Here is a 14,570-nt window from a genome sequence, read left to right on the forward strand (position 1 = left end):
CCTGTACCTGCACTGGGGAGTGCACAGAGCAAACCCCTGAAGCACAGGGTGAACATGCCCACCCACAGAGCGGAGGCCAGAATCGAAGCCCCAAACCCAGAGTTACAAGGCAAACATGCTAACTACTAGATTAGATTAGATTAGATTAGATTAGATTAGATTAGATTAGATTAGATTAGATTAGATTAGATTAGATTAGATTAGATTAGATTAGATTAGATTAGATTCAACTTTATTGTCACTGCACATGTGGGTACAAGGCAACGAAATACAGTTAGCATCTAACCAGAAGTGCATTTTCTCAGTGAAATACTTAGCATGTATAATCAGTATATAAACAAATATGACAAACAAATGAGAGCCTCTGTTCCCCCTGTTATTATTATTATTGTTGTTGTTGTTGTTGTTGTTTTTGAGTATTAAGTCATACACCTGTCTAAAAGAGAGAAACTGGGGAGAAGCTGCAGAAACTGGATTGTTTGTGTTTTGAGGGCAAGGATCATAATGGCATTACAGTGGTGGAGTGGAGTGCCATGTGTGAAATATAACAGCAATTGTTCTTCATCTATGAAACATTCCAAAAAAAACAACAACAACCGGTCTTTCTCCAACACTGTGACTATGATCCAAAGACCACAGACAAAACATACGGTCATGTTTTCACTCTATCATGCAAGGACAAAAGACCATGTTGAAAAAAGCTGGGCTGTACTGCTGAAGATAACTTGGAAAGTAAAGCAGAGTCACAGAGTCTTAATAACATCAGTTCCTATGTAGGCTGTGAAAAAGAATATCATTGTTGAAGAGTTTTGCTGCAGACATTAGTGCACCCACGCTGCTGTGTGTTGGCTGTTTAATGGAACAGCCTGGCTGGACTGTAAAACTAGCAAAGTGTCAGGAAAAGTACCGGGAAATGTGAGGATTTAAGGCTGATGAGCCAATGAAAACCCAGTGAAATAGCAATGAAAGAAATCATAAAAATTACCACACAAAATTATATAAATAAAAAAAAAAAATTCTGCATACGGGACTCATTTTCACTTTGGCTTTTCAAATAAAAACATACCTCAAGGTCATCAAGTGAACGAGCCAGACTAAGTCGGTTGCTGCGAGCTGAGGTTTGTCGAATGGATGAGCGTCCTCTTGTGAGACCCCAAAATCTGTAGCCCTGAGAAGAGAAAATAACGGATATAACATTTTTATACCATTCATTTTGTTCTGTTATTAATAATACTTCATAAACAAGATGGAGTGTCAATTAAGTTAAAATCTTATTTGAACCGAATTCATTCTGTAAACATGTTTAAGAAAAATCTAGGAAGCAAAATTAATCAGAAAAGTGTCAAGTAATATTTCTGAATATTTGTGTTTTATCACATTTGAAATGTTACCTCCTTTTGAAAAAAGTCCATTCAACTTAAAGTATTACAAAAATGTAATTGCGGATCCATTTCATTACATCAAGATTCAGCCTTTAGATACGCTTCTTATAAATGAGGTAAATCTTATTTGCAACAGACCAGAAGAAAACAAGGGGCTGGAAAAATAAAAGTAATACACCTTATAAAGTTCAGGTCCATTATATATGTTTAAACTGTAGGAGAGAGCATAACAGCATAACAAGTCTGATATGTTTTCGAAGATTTTTGCTTTAAAGCAAGATTATCAGTTTATTTTCAGTTAAGGATGCTCTAAAAGCAGCCATCCATCCATCTGTCCATCCATCCATCCATCCATTCGCAATACCACTTATCCTACTGGGTTGCGGGGACCCTGGAGTCTATCCCAGAAGACTCAGGGCAAAAGGTACCCCTTGGACAGGATGCCAGTCTGTTGCAGGGCACAATCTCACACACCCATTGACACACTATGGACAATTTAGTGATGCCAATCCGCCTATGATACATGTCTTTGGCATGTGGGAGGAAACCAGAGTACCTGGAAAAAAAACCTTGAGGCATGGTGAGAAAATGTAAAATCCACACACACAAGGTGGAAGCAGGAAACGAACCCCCCAACTCTGAAGGTGTGAGGCAAATGTGCTACCCCAGAGAGCATCCAACAGAAAAGTAACAACTGGTACAAGGCTTGTGAAGCACTGTCGCAAATCAATGTCCATGGTCTTGAAGTCAAGACAAGCACTGCTTTAATTGAGTTTGTGCTCAGCTCCAATGTTTACTCGATAGAAAAAATGCCTACTACAACCCATATGGTCATTATATGGTCATTAATTAGCTAAAAAGCTTTGCTTCTGTACATATGTGAAACATTTTACTAAAGAAATCATGAAACATGTTAAGAATATACATGAGAAATAACTAGTGCCTTTGTTCAAGTACTTTTAGAGGTAATCATCTAGTTCACTTTTTCCATTCGGGAAGGCTTGTAGAGACAATAGTGATGCTGTCTACAAGAAATGTTTCTTATTAAATCTTTAGTGAAGAGCAAAATGTTAGAAACGACTTTACTGGACCAGTCGCGAACCAGGCACATGTACCACACCACATATTTATGCTTTACAGCTAATTCTAGCATAGTCTATGAGGCTTTTTATCTATAGGCTTAATGAGTTCACCATCCAACTGCTTCTTCCTTATAAAAGACTCATTTATAGTGTCATTTGTGGACTGTAATAAGATTCCAGTTTCCTTATTTAATTCATTCATTCAGTCTTCGCTTTATCCCGGTTAGGGTGGCAGTGGGAACACCAGACGCTGAATGATATGCCACTCCATTAAAAGGCACTGTGCACACTTACACAACCTTGCCACCGTGCTTATTTAATCCTTTTTAGTGATTTTTTAAATTATTAATCTTTTTTAATAATTATTTCATTACTTTCTATCATTTGTTTTGGTCTGTGTGAAGAATCGTGATGAAACTGTAATTCAAGATCAGAATGTCCACGTGTTCAGAAAGTTAAAATATAATGCATGTCATATAACTATGCATTTCCATCCGAAATTTCAGCAGTGCAGCTTGGCCTGCTGTTATGTGCTGAAGACAAACATCATACTGACTCATCCGCCTGCATTGTTTATCCTCAAATATTTTTTTTTAGTTCTTTATGCCTAATCAAGAACAGTTATCTGATGAACATATGTTTGAATGGAATGACAATGATATCACACATACCACACAAGCCTGTAATTTCCTTTCCATCTGAACACTGGGTTCCCTCGAAACAGATGCGAGCACTAGGGTTAACCGAGTTAATCTTGGCATGACTTTAGCCTTAAACTAAAAATGTCTTGTTACAGAAATATTACAAAAACCGCAAAAGTGCATTGAGCAGAAGTCACGAAGAACTATAAATTTTATGGGCCTCTTTCATCACTATCGGAGCTAGAGCTGAAATCAAATTAAAGCGGTCCAACGCGGTTAATACTGAGGGGGGGAGGGTTTGTACAATGTGGACAATTACATTTTATAGCACGTAATCAAACTAATGCACAGGCCGTGATTAATTAAGACTGAAGACTGAAGTCACTTAGCCTAAACACAATGCTCATCATCCCTGCATAGAGAAATTAGGCGACGGTTGCCAGGTGACTCTCTTGAATCTAAACCAAGCTTAACTGCTTTCCCACTGATCTGTCTGGCATAATCAGGTTGGACTTCACTAATCAACACAACAGCTCCATCTGCTGTGGCCCAACCATGTAGCACCATCTGTTCTAGAGATCATGATTTAGTGTGCAAATTAGTCTGCTACATAAGAGACCGCTAGCCTCATGACAAAGACATAGCTACGATTTAGTGTTAGGTTTTAACTTTTACCACAAATGAATAGGTACATAGAAAAACAACCTTTGGACGCTTTAGAGTGTAATCTTATGATTTCATCTTGCTTAGAGGTCAAATGAGATGATAAGTAGTTATATATAGCAGCACTTCAAACGATCTATCTATTAATATTTAATGGACAAGCAGATGAATTGATCCTCAGTTGCTAGTAGTAAAAGTAATATACGCTATGTAACTAAACTAGAAATCGGTCTTAAAAATGGTCAGTGTGAGATTTAAATATCAGTCCGGGGTCAAGAATTTCTAGTTACTTTGTCTGATTGAGATTTTTTGGCTTAAGATTAACAATAAAAACATATCTGAAAAATAAATAAATGCAATAAATAAATGACAAATACCTTGTTTTCTCCATCCTTACTCTTGGATCCACCGCTAAACAATTTTAAAGTCAAATCGTACGCGAGGTCACCAGGTGTTTTGTATCTCATTGGAGGGATTTGATCCATGGCAGGTGGTAAAGTGCTGTTTTTAGCTTTGGGTCCACTGGTATCACTGTCAGCCAAGCTGTCAAGGCTGGTAGGTCGAGGCTTCTGCCAGCGAGCCCGGATACTAACAGAGGGCCAGCGCTGACTTCCTCTCCGTTTGGTCTTATTTTCAGGCAGTTGTAGTTCTTTACACTTGGAAACAGAATTTAAAGGCACACTAACTGAAACGTCTTCTCCAATAGATGCATTTGTTTGTGGAGGGACAGGGACAGGAAATGGCTCAGTGAGTAGGCACCTACGCTCTGGCCTTAGAGATGGTCCATTGCTCTGCTGGGAGATGCATGGAGATTTATCCCAAATTGTATGGGAACTGTTTGGAGATGTAAGACTCCACTGGTCAGCAAAACTTTGCTTATCCTCTGGAGACACGTTTCCAATCCCGCTGTCCCCACTGCCACTGTTTCGGGTGCTTGGCTGTTCATCACAGTCCTCATTATCCAGTTTGAGTCTCAGCTTCTCAATATGGTCTCCCATGTCAGTGTAGAGGACTGACACAAAGTTTAACAGTGAATATGGATTCTGGGGAAACTCCAGACAATCCTGGGTGTCCGGGTCAGCAGTGCATGAGAAGCCAAAGTGATCAGAGATGCTTTTATGCTCACTGTGATCACAGAGTTCTGGGTCTATGATGAATACATGACATAAAGTCTTTATGCAAGTGCTTTGCTCTGCTTTTTTGGAGTCGGTTTTGGTCGCCTCCTTTGAAACGACACCAAAAAACCGAGTGTCTTCAGTACATACTGCACACAAAACCAGGTTCTCTGCAGGGTACGCTGCCAAAACCACATCCCTGTCATCACAAAGCTGCACACAATTACACATGACCCTCATCATCACCAGGTAATGGGTTTTTTGCTCTGTTGCAATTTGAGCGATACATTCCCTTATGGCTCGTAAGGTTTCCTCTTCAGAGTGGGAAATAACTAGATCCAATTCCATGGAGTTTATGTATCCTACCACCATTCCCACGTTCAGAGCACTGGAGTCAGGTAAAATATCATGCTGACTCTGAAATTCTGAGAAAACTGAATCTTTACTCACAACACGCAATGGTTCCTCCTGGTCAGGTACATGTGGGTTGTGTTTTGACTGACACCGATAAGACCAGTAAGACATATCTGGTTCTGATCTGGGTCTCTGTTTAGGTTGTTTTTTTGATCCACTAGCACAAGCCTGACCTGGAATTTCCAAAACAGTGTTAAAACTGCCCACTGACTCACCTCTACCTTTCTCATAAGATTCCATCTGTCCTGGATTTGACCATGTTTCATTCAGCTTTCCCTGAAAAGCCAGGGAACTGGAGGCAAAATTTACTGAATGTCTGTCACCTGATGAGACCAGTAAACTAAGCGATCGTAACGAGGAACCAATGAGCTCCACCACGGTTTCGTGTGAAGCTGACAACACATCGGTGCCATTCACACTCACAACACAGTCGCCAGGCTTCAACCCAGCATCATGAGCTGGACTTCCTTTCATTATCCCACTCAGGACACAAGGAGCCTGGCCAACCACTGTAAATCCGTATCCAGCTCTGCCACGCTCTATCTCCACTCTGCGGACTGCTGGGGCTGGAGAGAAGTCCAGAGATCTCCTGACACCTCCAGCTGGATCCAGAGCTCTCATTTCTTCCACTGAGGTCCAACTGAATCACAAACAAAATGGCTTGGGTGATACTGCTGCTCAGAGGCAACGTCAATGAACACAGCTCATCGTAGGTCCTGTAATACAAGAGAATACAAGAGAGTCAGTAAGATTTGATAAACAAAACTAGGAAAATATAAATAATAAATTATTTTAGTTGTTTGTTTTTTTCCAGTGTGAATTAAAAACAGCTATTAATGAAAGGCAGCATGTCAAAACATTGGCACGGGAGACGCGGCTTCTGCGCACGAGCTCAGATTCTTGTTGGGGAAAAAATGAAGGAAAAATTAAGTTAACACAACTATTATTTAAACGATTTAATAAAAAAAAGCTTGGGGGGGGATGTTTCCAAAGCTTGTATCCTTTATATGAAAAAACATCATCAGCCTACGACGGAACACTTTTCATGGTTTCACACTTTTCACTTTTACGTTACTAAAGTCCAAAAACGCACATGATAAACTATTACACATTACTACGTTACTTCTAAATGTTTCGTGAATATAGATATCAACCCTAACGAACTCGCACTCACTTACCTGACCATAACAGCTCGTATTTTCAAACTTTCTGCTTTTTTCCCCTTCAGTCCTCTACACACAACCAGTGCCATTCACTATTGTACTCAACACAAAGCGTCATTCAGTCACTATGGCACCGTAACGATCACGAGCCCGTCTCATTCGCTGGGAGCCCGGTCAATCACACCCAGCGTTTAAACAAATACTTAAGGCTTATTGGATTTCGGTTGATCACGTGGGAGGCACGGGGCGTGACGTATCCTAACGGCTCCGCAAGCGCGTGGGCGGATAACCTTGAGCTTTCCCCCGCCCACTACAGATCTCGGGCAGTGATCTCGTGGCCAGTGTTGCCAGATTGGGCGTGTTTCCGCCCAATTGGGCGCCATAAAAAAGTGGTTGATAAAATCGGGGATGGTTTTTGATGCAACTGGCGGGTTTTTATTTTTGACTATAAACATGATATTTTATTAATTTTCTATTCAAACAAAGTGTAATATGTAATGACGTTTTAATTATAAGGCTCAGTTCAGCCAATAAGGTACAGGAGAGTCCAGTCCAATCAGTCTTGATTAGCGGGTTGTTGTAATCGTTCTACTCGTTAAGCCGATATCACAGTTATTTCACAACTGTTATAACTGTTTGTTATTGTATTAGTTATAACAGTCTAGTTATAACAGTATGCATGTTGGGCTGGTCAGTCCAATCTGGCAACCCTGCTCGTGGCTTTAACTTTAAACCGAGTTATATATATATATATATATATATGTAGTTGCACGCGCTATACGTCTAATAAATATTAGTGCAATGATTATAAGCTGGAAAAGCTGTTTAAGGCAGACGTTCTCAACATTTCGCCATTAATTGGACAAATGCAAAATGTATTTCATCCAAAATAACATCGATAATCAAATATTAGGCAAGTTGTTTAAATGAGTACAATAATATTCTGACTGTTTATAGGCTTCATTGTTTTTTGGTTATTGAGGATGGTCTCAAAACCATTTACATTTAGAGTGACGAGTCAAATGGAACAATAACTTTCTACCAGGCATAACATTATATTGTGTTGGTCCCCCTTTTGCTGCCGAAACAGCCCTGACCCATTATGCACTGTGTATTCTGATACCTTTCTATCACAACCAGCATTAACTTCTTCAGCAGTTTGAGCAACAGTAGCTCGTCTGTTGGATCGAATCACACGTACCAGCCTTCCGCCTGCTTGCCTTCATCCTATAGTGCATCCTGGTGCCATGTGTTCCCCAGGTAAGTGGCGCACATACACCTGGCCGTCCACTTGATGTAAAAGAAAACGTGATTCATCAGACCAGGTCACCTTCTTCTAATGCTCTGTGGTCCAGTTTTGATGCTCAAGTGCCCATTGTTGGTGCTTTCGCCAGTGCACAGGGGTCAACATGGGAACCCTGACTGGTCTATGGCGATGCACTGTATATTCTGACACCTTTCTATCAGAACCAGCATTAACTTCTTGAGCAATTTGAGCAACAGTAGCTCATCTGTTGGTTCGGACCACACGGGCCAGCCTTCGCTCCCCACGTACATCAATGAGCCTTGTCCGCCCATGACCCTGTCTCCGGTTCACCACTGTTCCTTCCTTGGACCACTTTTGATAGAAACTGACCACTGCAGCCTGGGAACACCCCACAAGAGCTGCAGTTTTGGAAATGCTCTGATCCAGTCGTCTAGCCATCACAATTTGGCCCTTCAAAATCTTTATACTTGCCTATTTTTCCTGCTTCTGACACATCAACTTTGAGGACAAAATGTTCACTTGCTGCCTAATATATCCCACCTACTAACAGGTGCCATGATGAGGAGATCATCAGTGTTATTCACTTCACCTCTCAGTGCTCATAATGTTATGCCTGATCGATGTATAACAGTTAAGAATAATAGATAGATAGATAGATAGATAGATAGATAGATAGATAGATAGATAGATAGATGGATAGTGGACCCCTGAATGTCATGAACCCCTGGGGGCTTACCACTCTGAGAACCACTAATCAGCTATCACACATTTAATTTAATCTATGTTTTTGTATACAACATTATGTGTATGTGAATTCTAGCTGCATTTAAGGTGGTCAGGGCTGTTACTGCTTTCATAGTGGATTAAATGATCAAACACAAACCAGACAGAAAACTATGAGTTTATGTAAGGCTTTACAGAAGTAGCAAAATAAGATCACAGCTTTTTTTTTTTTTTTTTTTTCAAAAAAAAAAAGATAAAATGTAATAAAATGTGTATAGCATCACAAAGCATCTGAGCATAACATCTGAAATCCTTGTAATAGTAAACAAGTCCTGTGTGTTTATTTCAATTTATCTACAGTTTATTTTAATTATTGTTGTGTTCCTCTAATCTAAGATAATGTTCAGGATTCTGCAATTTGTACAGCTGCAAATTCAGTACACTTCAAAACTCATCATTGGGAATACCAGCTTTGTGATCAAGCTTTGTGTAATTGTGAAATAAAACATTTGCAAATTCAAAAGAACTATGTATTTCAATAGCTTTGCTACTGAACCACAAAAAGCATTGTGATGCTGTGAATACCAGTTTATGAGGAGTATGTAAATGCCGGCTAGGTTACACTCAGGTATGCGTGTTTGTGAGGTGGGTTGTGGATGGAATCATCTTCTCCAGCAAGTTCATCATTCGCTCCTGAAGCTGCAGGCTTTGTACTTGCAGGAAGTTTTGCTGGTGCATTACACGTCGCACCTCTCGGCATGTGTCCTCCACAGCACGGCTCATCTTCCTCTGCTCTTTCAGCATCGCTTCCATCACACGCAGCTTCCTGCGGCGCAGTGATGTACTGTGCGACAATCGCTGCCTCTTCATAGGCTGAGACCTGAAGAAACATCTGTGCAATTATAATCTAAATAGGACAATGTTTCAGAGATTTCTGAACATGTATTTTAAACCATTAAAATAATACAGATAGATTAATAATTGCAAGTGCTCATCCATAGAGGCAGGTCCACCATTCATCCTTATTCACAACTCAGTACATTTTAATTTCTCCAGGAATGCCTCTTTCAGGATAGATTACCTCTTTTGATTGACCAAGAATTTTTTCTTTGCTTTTCGTTGCACTTTCACAGATAAGTCAATTTTCCATTGATTTGCTTGCCTTAGATCCTGCACAAGTACTATAGCTTTCATAGAGTTGTGCTGCATTTGACTTGAGGTCGTATATCCTTAGTAAAAGCCCTAGTAAAAGCCAAAGAAAATATCCTCTTAACTTGAAATTTCAACTTGAGGTAATCTTTTTAACTACAGATTCCTTCCAGGTTTAGCACGGCTATGGACAGCATCTGAAGAAAACAAAGTAGCACTTTGTACCTTGAAATGTTATACTGTATATCATACAGAGATATTTGTTTATTAGATCTAAAACACTGTCTATACAGGTCACTGTTTGAGGATGAAAATATAAATCACTCATCACAGTTTGCTGGTTAATTTGTTGGTAACAAAAGATGAATATAAATGCATCCATGTTTTTTCGAAACTTTGCATGTCAAATTTTCCAAAGCAGAAAATGATATCATTCCAACCTGTAAATTACCACAAGATAAGTCAAATGTAGCTTTATTATTGTACCTAGTGGTTAAAAACTGGAACTGCAGCAAATGCTAACAAAGTTCCATTGGGGGTGGAATCATGCTGCCCCATTTTCATTGAAGAAGAAGCAGGACAGTAAATGACAGGGATGCTAGATTAAGCTAGTTAAAAATGCTTCATAAATAGTAAGATAAAATGTTATAACAAATAAAAGGAATTAAATCGAAAAATTTTCTGGAAAATGGCAAAGTAATAGTGCAGACAGTGTGTCTATGATGTACACAACCATTTCTATGGTAAAAATATCTTGAGACTTGGGAAGCAAAAGGGGGAATATGGTACAGATGTACAGCAGAAAGACATGTAAAATACTTGGTTCCCATGCGAAGCCTGAGGAAAAGAAGAAACATTTTCCAATATGGAAAAAGTTTTGTGCTAGTTTTCAGGTATTTTGGGGGCATGGAGATATAGTTGGGATGAAAATGTTGGTCAACTCTGGTGAATGATATTATCTCAAACACAGTTGAACAAAGGTATGTCTAAAACCGATCAAAACAAGCTGCTTGACTGGATGTAGTCGTCCCTCACCTGTTGTATGACACGGCTTATCTGAAAAGACTTATAGATATATTCAATTGAAATTCATTGATTAGCAACAATTGTTATAAAAGTATGACATCTAGTGTTCTGATAGATAGATAGATAGATAGATAGATAGATAGATAGATAGATAGATAGATAGATAGATAGATAGATAGAGAGATAGATAGAGAGATAGATAGATAGACTTATTTGATACATTTCTTCCACTTTCTTGTTAGTGTTTGTACACTATATGGCAAAAGGTTTGTTGACGACTGACTTTCACCCCTCTATATGCTTTTTCAACATCCCGTTCCAGGTATAGTCTCTCAGTTGTTATAATAATCTCCACTCTTCTAGGAAAGTTTTCCACTAGATTTTGGAAATTGCCTATGAGGATTTCCATTTAGCAACAAGAATGAATTCATGCACTGATGTTGACCGAGAAGGTCTGGCACACACTCAGCATTCCTATTTATCCTAAAAGTGTTGTGGTTGAGGTCTGGGCTCTGTGCAGACCTCTCACATTCTTCCACACTATCATCTCTTTATAAACCTTAGTTTGTGCACAGGGGCATTGTCATGCTGGAAGAGGTTGAGGCCCATGAAGGAAAATTGTAATTCTACAGCATACAAAGATAGCATACAACTTTATGGCAACAATTTAGAGAAGAACCACATATACCTGTGAAAGTCAACTGCCCACAGACTTTGGCAACATTGTGTATCTAATGTAATATGTGAGATGCCCAAAACCATAGAGATCTTTCAGCTTTACTAAGCTCATGAGCATTTTTTTTGTTTATTTGTTTATTATTATTATTCAATGCTAAGAAATGTGCATTGTGCACTGTGTTTACATAATATTTTGACTATCAATAATGATCATTTGAAAGTCACATTTTTAGGTGTAGGGGTGTTTTAAAATGCTCTGTTTAAACACATTATAAACAGTATGTAGCTAATTCGTCACACGCAATAAACTATTACTACTAAAATAGCATGCAGTCTTGGACATGGCTCTCACTGGCAACTTTAATTCTTATATTGCAAAGTTTGTATATCAAACAAATGACCTATAATAATGTAAATTGTTGATGAATTCAGTTTTGACTATACACAGTATGCTATATATAACTAACAGCCTTGATGTAGCCCCCTTGTAAAATATATACTTAATGAATATCCATAAACAGGATGTGACTTGTAATGTCTACAAGATCAGCTGGACACTTGATGTTATGTAAGTGTCCTAATTACCTGGACTCAAAGGAACTCACAGAGACCTCTGTCCCCTCATCCTCCTCCTCCTCTTTGACTTCTCTTTCCTCAGAGGACCCGGTGTACTCAGGTAGATAGCCTATGACTGGTGTCCCAGCTTGGGGTACAGAGGGTTCAGGTTGTGACGTGGATGCTCCAGTGATCTGAGGGTCCAGTGGGCTCATATGGGTTTGCTCTGGTATTTTGGACAAAATCCTCTCAATGGATTTGTAATATGGCCAGTCAGGTGTGCCACCACCACTGCTGGCTGTGTGCTTCATTTTCCTGTTAATGAGAGTGGGAGGTATTTGGCGCAGTGAATCATGTGAAATTGCACATTGATAGGGGTTATGTTGTTAAGATATATGCACAAATCACAAAGCTTAAATTATTAAAACTGTCAGCAACAGTTAGGATTAGGCAGTCCAACCTTGCCTTAGACAATGAGACATATAGTATAAGCTTCTATCTATTCGAATTATCGAATTATCTTTTGTCTAGAATGTTGAAAACATTTGTATTTAGTATAATACAAAAATGTTTCACCCAGAGTGTTAACAATGGTATAAAACAAAAGAACTGTTTCATCTAGATTGCCTTGAGTGTTATTAAACACAAAATATGTTTAGTCTAGAATCAGTTTTAGAGTCTTGTAGGCAGGCAAGAAAATTTAGCTCTTCCCATAGCTTTAAGTAGCCTGTGTGAGTTGAATCAAATGTAGTCAATGCAGACTTAAAATGACAAGGTGTGTATAAATGTCGTAAAATGTTACCCTTACACTTGCCTGTACTGGAATGTCATGTTGGTGATTTTCATCTTTATCTCCTCCCTGTGACGGTGTTCGCCGGTCAGGTCATACAGACGCTTGGCCATCATTTCGTAGATCTTAGCATTGCGTTTGGCCTTCTTGAGCTCAGTGACGTACTCTTCCCAGACGTACAGAAGCCCTTTCATTTCTGAATCTGTCCAATTGCGTGCTCTTCTGTGCTTCTCATTTGGCACTATATAACTGAAGCAGTCCTCAGCGGACATTTTGCAAAGCACCTATCTATCTATCTATCTCTCTCTTTCTTTCTGATTTTTCCTGGAAGGTTTTGTTTCACTGCAGCAAGCTTTTAGAAAGCCACCTTTTCCCTTTCCTTTCTGTTCTTTCCTCAGGCTTGTGATTATGTGTGAGAGAGGCCACCCGTTCTGCCCTTCCCCCCTCTAACTCAGTTAAGAGGCATCAGAATGGGGCCTGGAGGGCTGGAGCAATCAGCTTTAAAAGCTTTTAAAGAGGGAAGTTCGTCACTGTGATGTCAAGTTTCCCTGGCAACAGCCAGCCCAAGCCCTTCCTCTCCCTCCACCGCCGCCCCTTTCTCTTTCTCTATCTCACATTCTCTGTCTCACTCGCTCTCGGGTATGTAACAAAAAGCTTTTAGCAGAAAGCCAGTGAAGTGGGAACTCTACATGTGAAATATGACTCCACAGTGGTGGAGTAGGCAGAAGATGAGCTGTTGCCTTGACAACATGCCTTGCTGTGGACAGTGCAATCCCAAACCATAATGTGTTTAAAAGCTTTTAATGGCGGTTAGAGCACAAATCTTTTCTGCTGCCACTTCCAACATGCACTTAAAATTTGCATTCTGCTGAATTATTTAAAAGCATGCAATGTGGATATTTTGCCATGTGCCTGAAATTGTACACAAAGCGTCAGTCAAATAGATGCACATTATTTTTGTATTGAGCTTTCATCAGGTTGCATTTCTTGCTGGATGGATTTGTGAGCATGTGGACACAGTGATCATTGTCTGAGCATATCTACCCCACCTCCCTTCCTTATCCCTGTGTCCCCTCCCTACATACTTGTAGGATCAGCCCCCCTTTTGTACTGCTTCACATTACATTTACCAAGGATCATAGCAGTGTCTGGTAATAGATAATGAGGTCCCGAGACACCTAACAGCACAGATTGGTGTTGTTATGGCTAACTCGGTTAACCACATTATATCCATTGGTCCATCTGCTGTTTTTGTGTGATCCAGGCCTCCGTTACTAATGACCATGAGTCGACTGAAATTATCAGGATCTGTTGATGATCACTATGCAGTTTGTAAGCTGGAGGGCTTCCATAATGAACAACACTTCTAAATAAAACAGTACTCTTCTAAATACTGTTATTACATTTAGTAATATTTATTTAACTTAAACACCCCAGGAACCAGGTTTAAAGCCAGAAAGGGAAAATATTATAGTAGTGACAGGAACATGTAAAGATCTGTTTCACATTCCTGTCACTACTATAATAAATATATATATATATATATATATATATATATACACACATACATATATATATATATATATATATATATATATATATACACACATACATATATATATATATATACATACATATATGAATATGACTTGGGATCAATGTGTAAAAGTTCATTTTGACACAAATGTACTTTGTATATTTGGGATTTGATTCTAGGAAGCAATATCAGCAATAAAACCAGGATCCTTTAAATATCAATAGTAAAACATTTCAACACAGAATGTTCATTAATACTGCAGCGCTCTAAGCTTGAAGTGAGAATACTTCCAAAGGAAATCACCACCCTGAACCACATCATATATGTTCGAAATCTTTCTGAGGTGCTTAGTCATTCTGGTGCGAATATGTTGGTTGATATTGTA

At 39.2% G+C, this 14,570-nt stretch overlaps 2 protein-coding genes across 3 annotated transcripts in view; both read right to left on the reverse strand.

Annotated features, from left to right (window-relative positions):
* rgs12a (regulator of G protein signaling 12a) overlaps positions 1 to 6,582 on the reverse strand; it is a 36,059-nt gene extending 29,477 nt beyond the window's left edge. The window contains exons 1-3 of the mRNA XM_058395509.1: positions 6,476 to 6,582; positions 4,146 to 6,013; positions 1,067 to 1,168 (exon numbers count right to left, since the gene is read on the reverse strand). Coding sequence (XP_058251492.1) covers positions 1,067 to 1,168; positions 4,146 to 5,918 — 1,875 coding nt within the window. The 5' untranslated portion in view covers positions 5,919 to 6,013; positions 6,476 to 6,582. The remainder of the gene's footprint in view (positions 1 to 1,066; positions 1,169 to 4,145; positions 6,014 to 6,475) is intronic.
* Positions 6,583 to 8,645: 2,063 nt separating this feature from the next.
* msantd1 (Myb/SANT-like DNA-binding domain containing 1) lies at positions 8,646 to 13,426 on the reverse strand. Of its 2 annotated transcripts, none has more exons than XM_058395369.1 (3): positions 12,673 to 13,426; positions 11,889 to 12,173; positions 8,646 to 9,330 (listed from the first exon to the last, which is right to left on the reverse strand). In XM_058395369.1, the coding sequence occupies exons 1-3, from the start codon at positions 12,918 to 12,920 to the stop codon at positions 9,075 to 9,077; spliced, it is 789 nt and encodes a 262-aa protein (XP_058251352.1). In that variant the 5' UTR covers positions 12,921 to 13,426; the 3' UTR covers positions 8,646 to 9,074. The 2 variants fall into 2 exon arrangements, with proteins under 2 accessions (XP_058251352.1, XP_058251351.1); XM_058395368.1 differs by having other exon boundaries at positions 12,667 to 13,425.
* Positions 13,427 to 14,570: the final 1,144 nt, after the last annotated feature.

The sequence above is a fragment of the Hemibagrus wyckioides genome, linkage group LG07 (assembly GCF_019097595.1).
Source record: "Hemibagrus wyckioides isolate EC202008001 linkage group LG07, SWU_Hwy_1.0, whole genome shotgun sequence".
Taxonomy (NCBI): Eukaryota; Metazoa; Chordata; class Actinopteri; order Siluriformes; family Bagridae; genus Hemibagrus; species Hemibagrus wyckioides.

Bases quoted from the DNA above. Each gene is read 5' to 3' on its own strand.
- msantd1 (XM_058395368.1), bottom strand. From the start codon at position 12,920: ATGTCCGCTGAGGACTGCTTCAGTTATATAGTGCCAAATGAGAAGCAC. The intron at 12,174-12,666 runs GTAAGGGTAACA...TCTCATTAACAG, and splicing joins ACATTCCAGTACAGGCAAGT to GAAAATGAAGCACACAGCCA. The intron at 9,331-11,888 runs GTAATTAGGACA...ATGTTTCTTCAG, and splicing joins GTGAGTTCCTTTGAGTCCAG to GTCTCAGCCTATGAAGAGGC.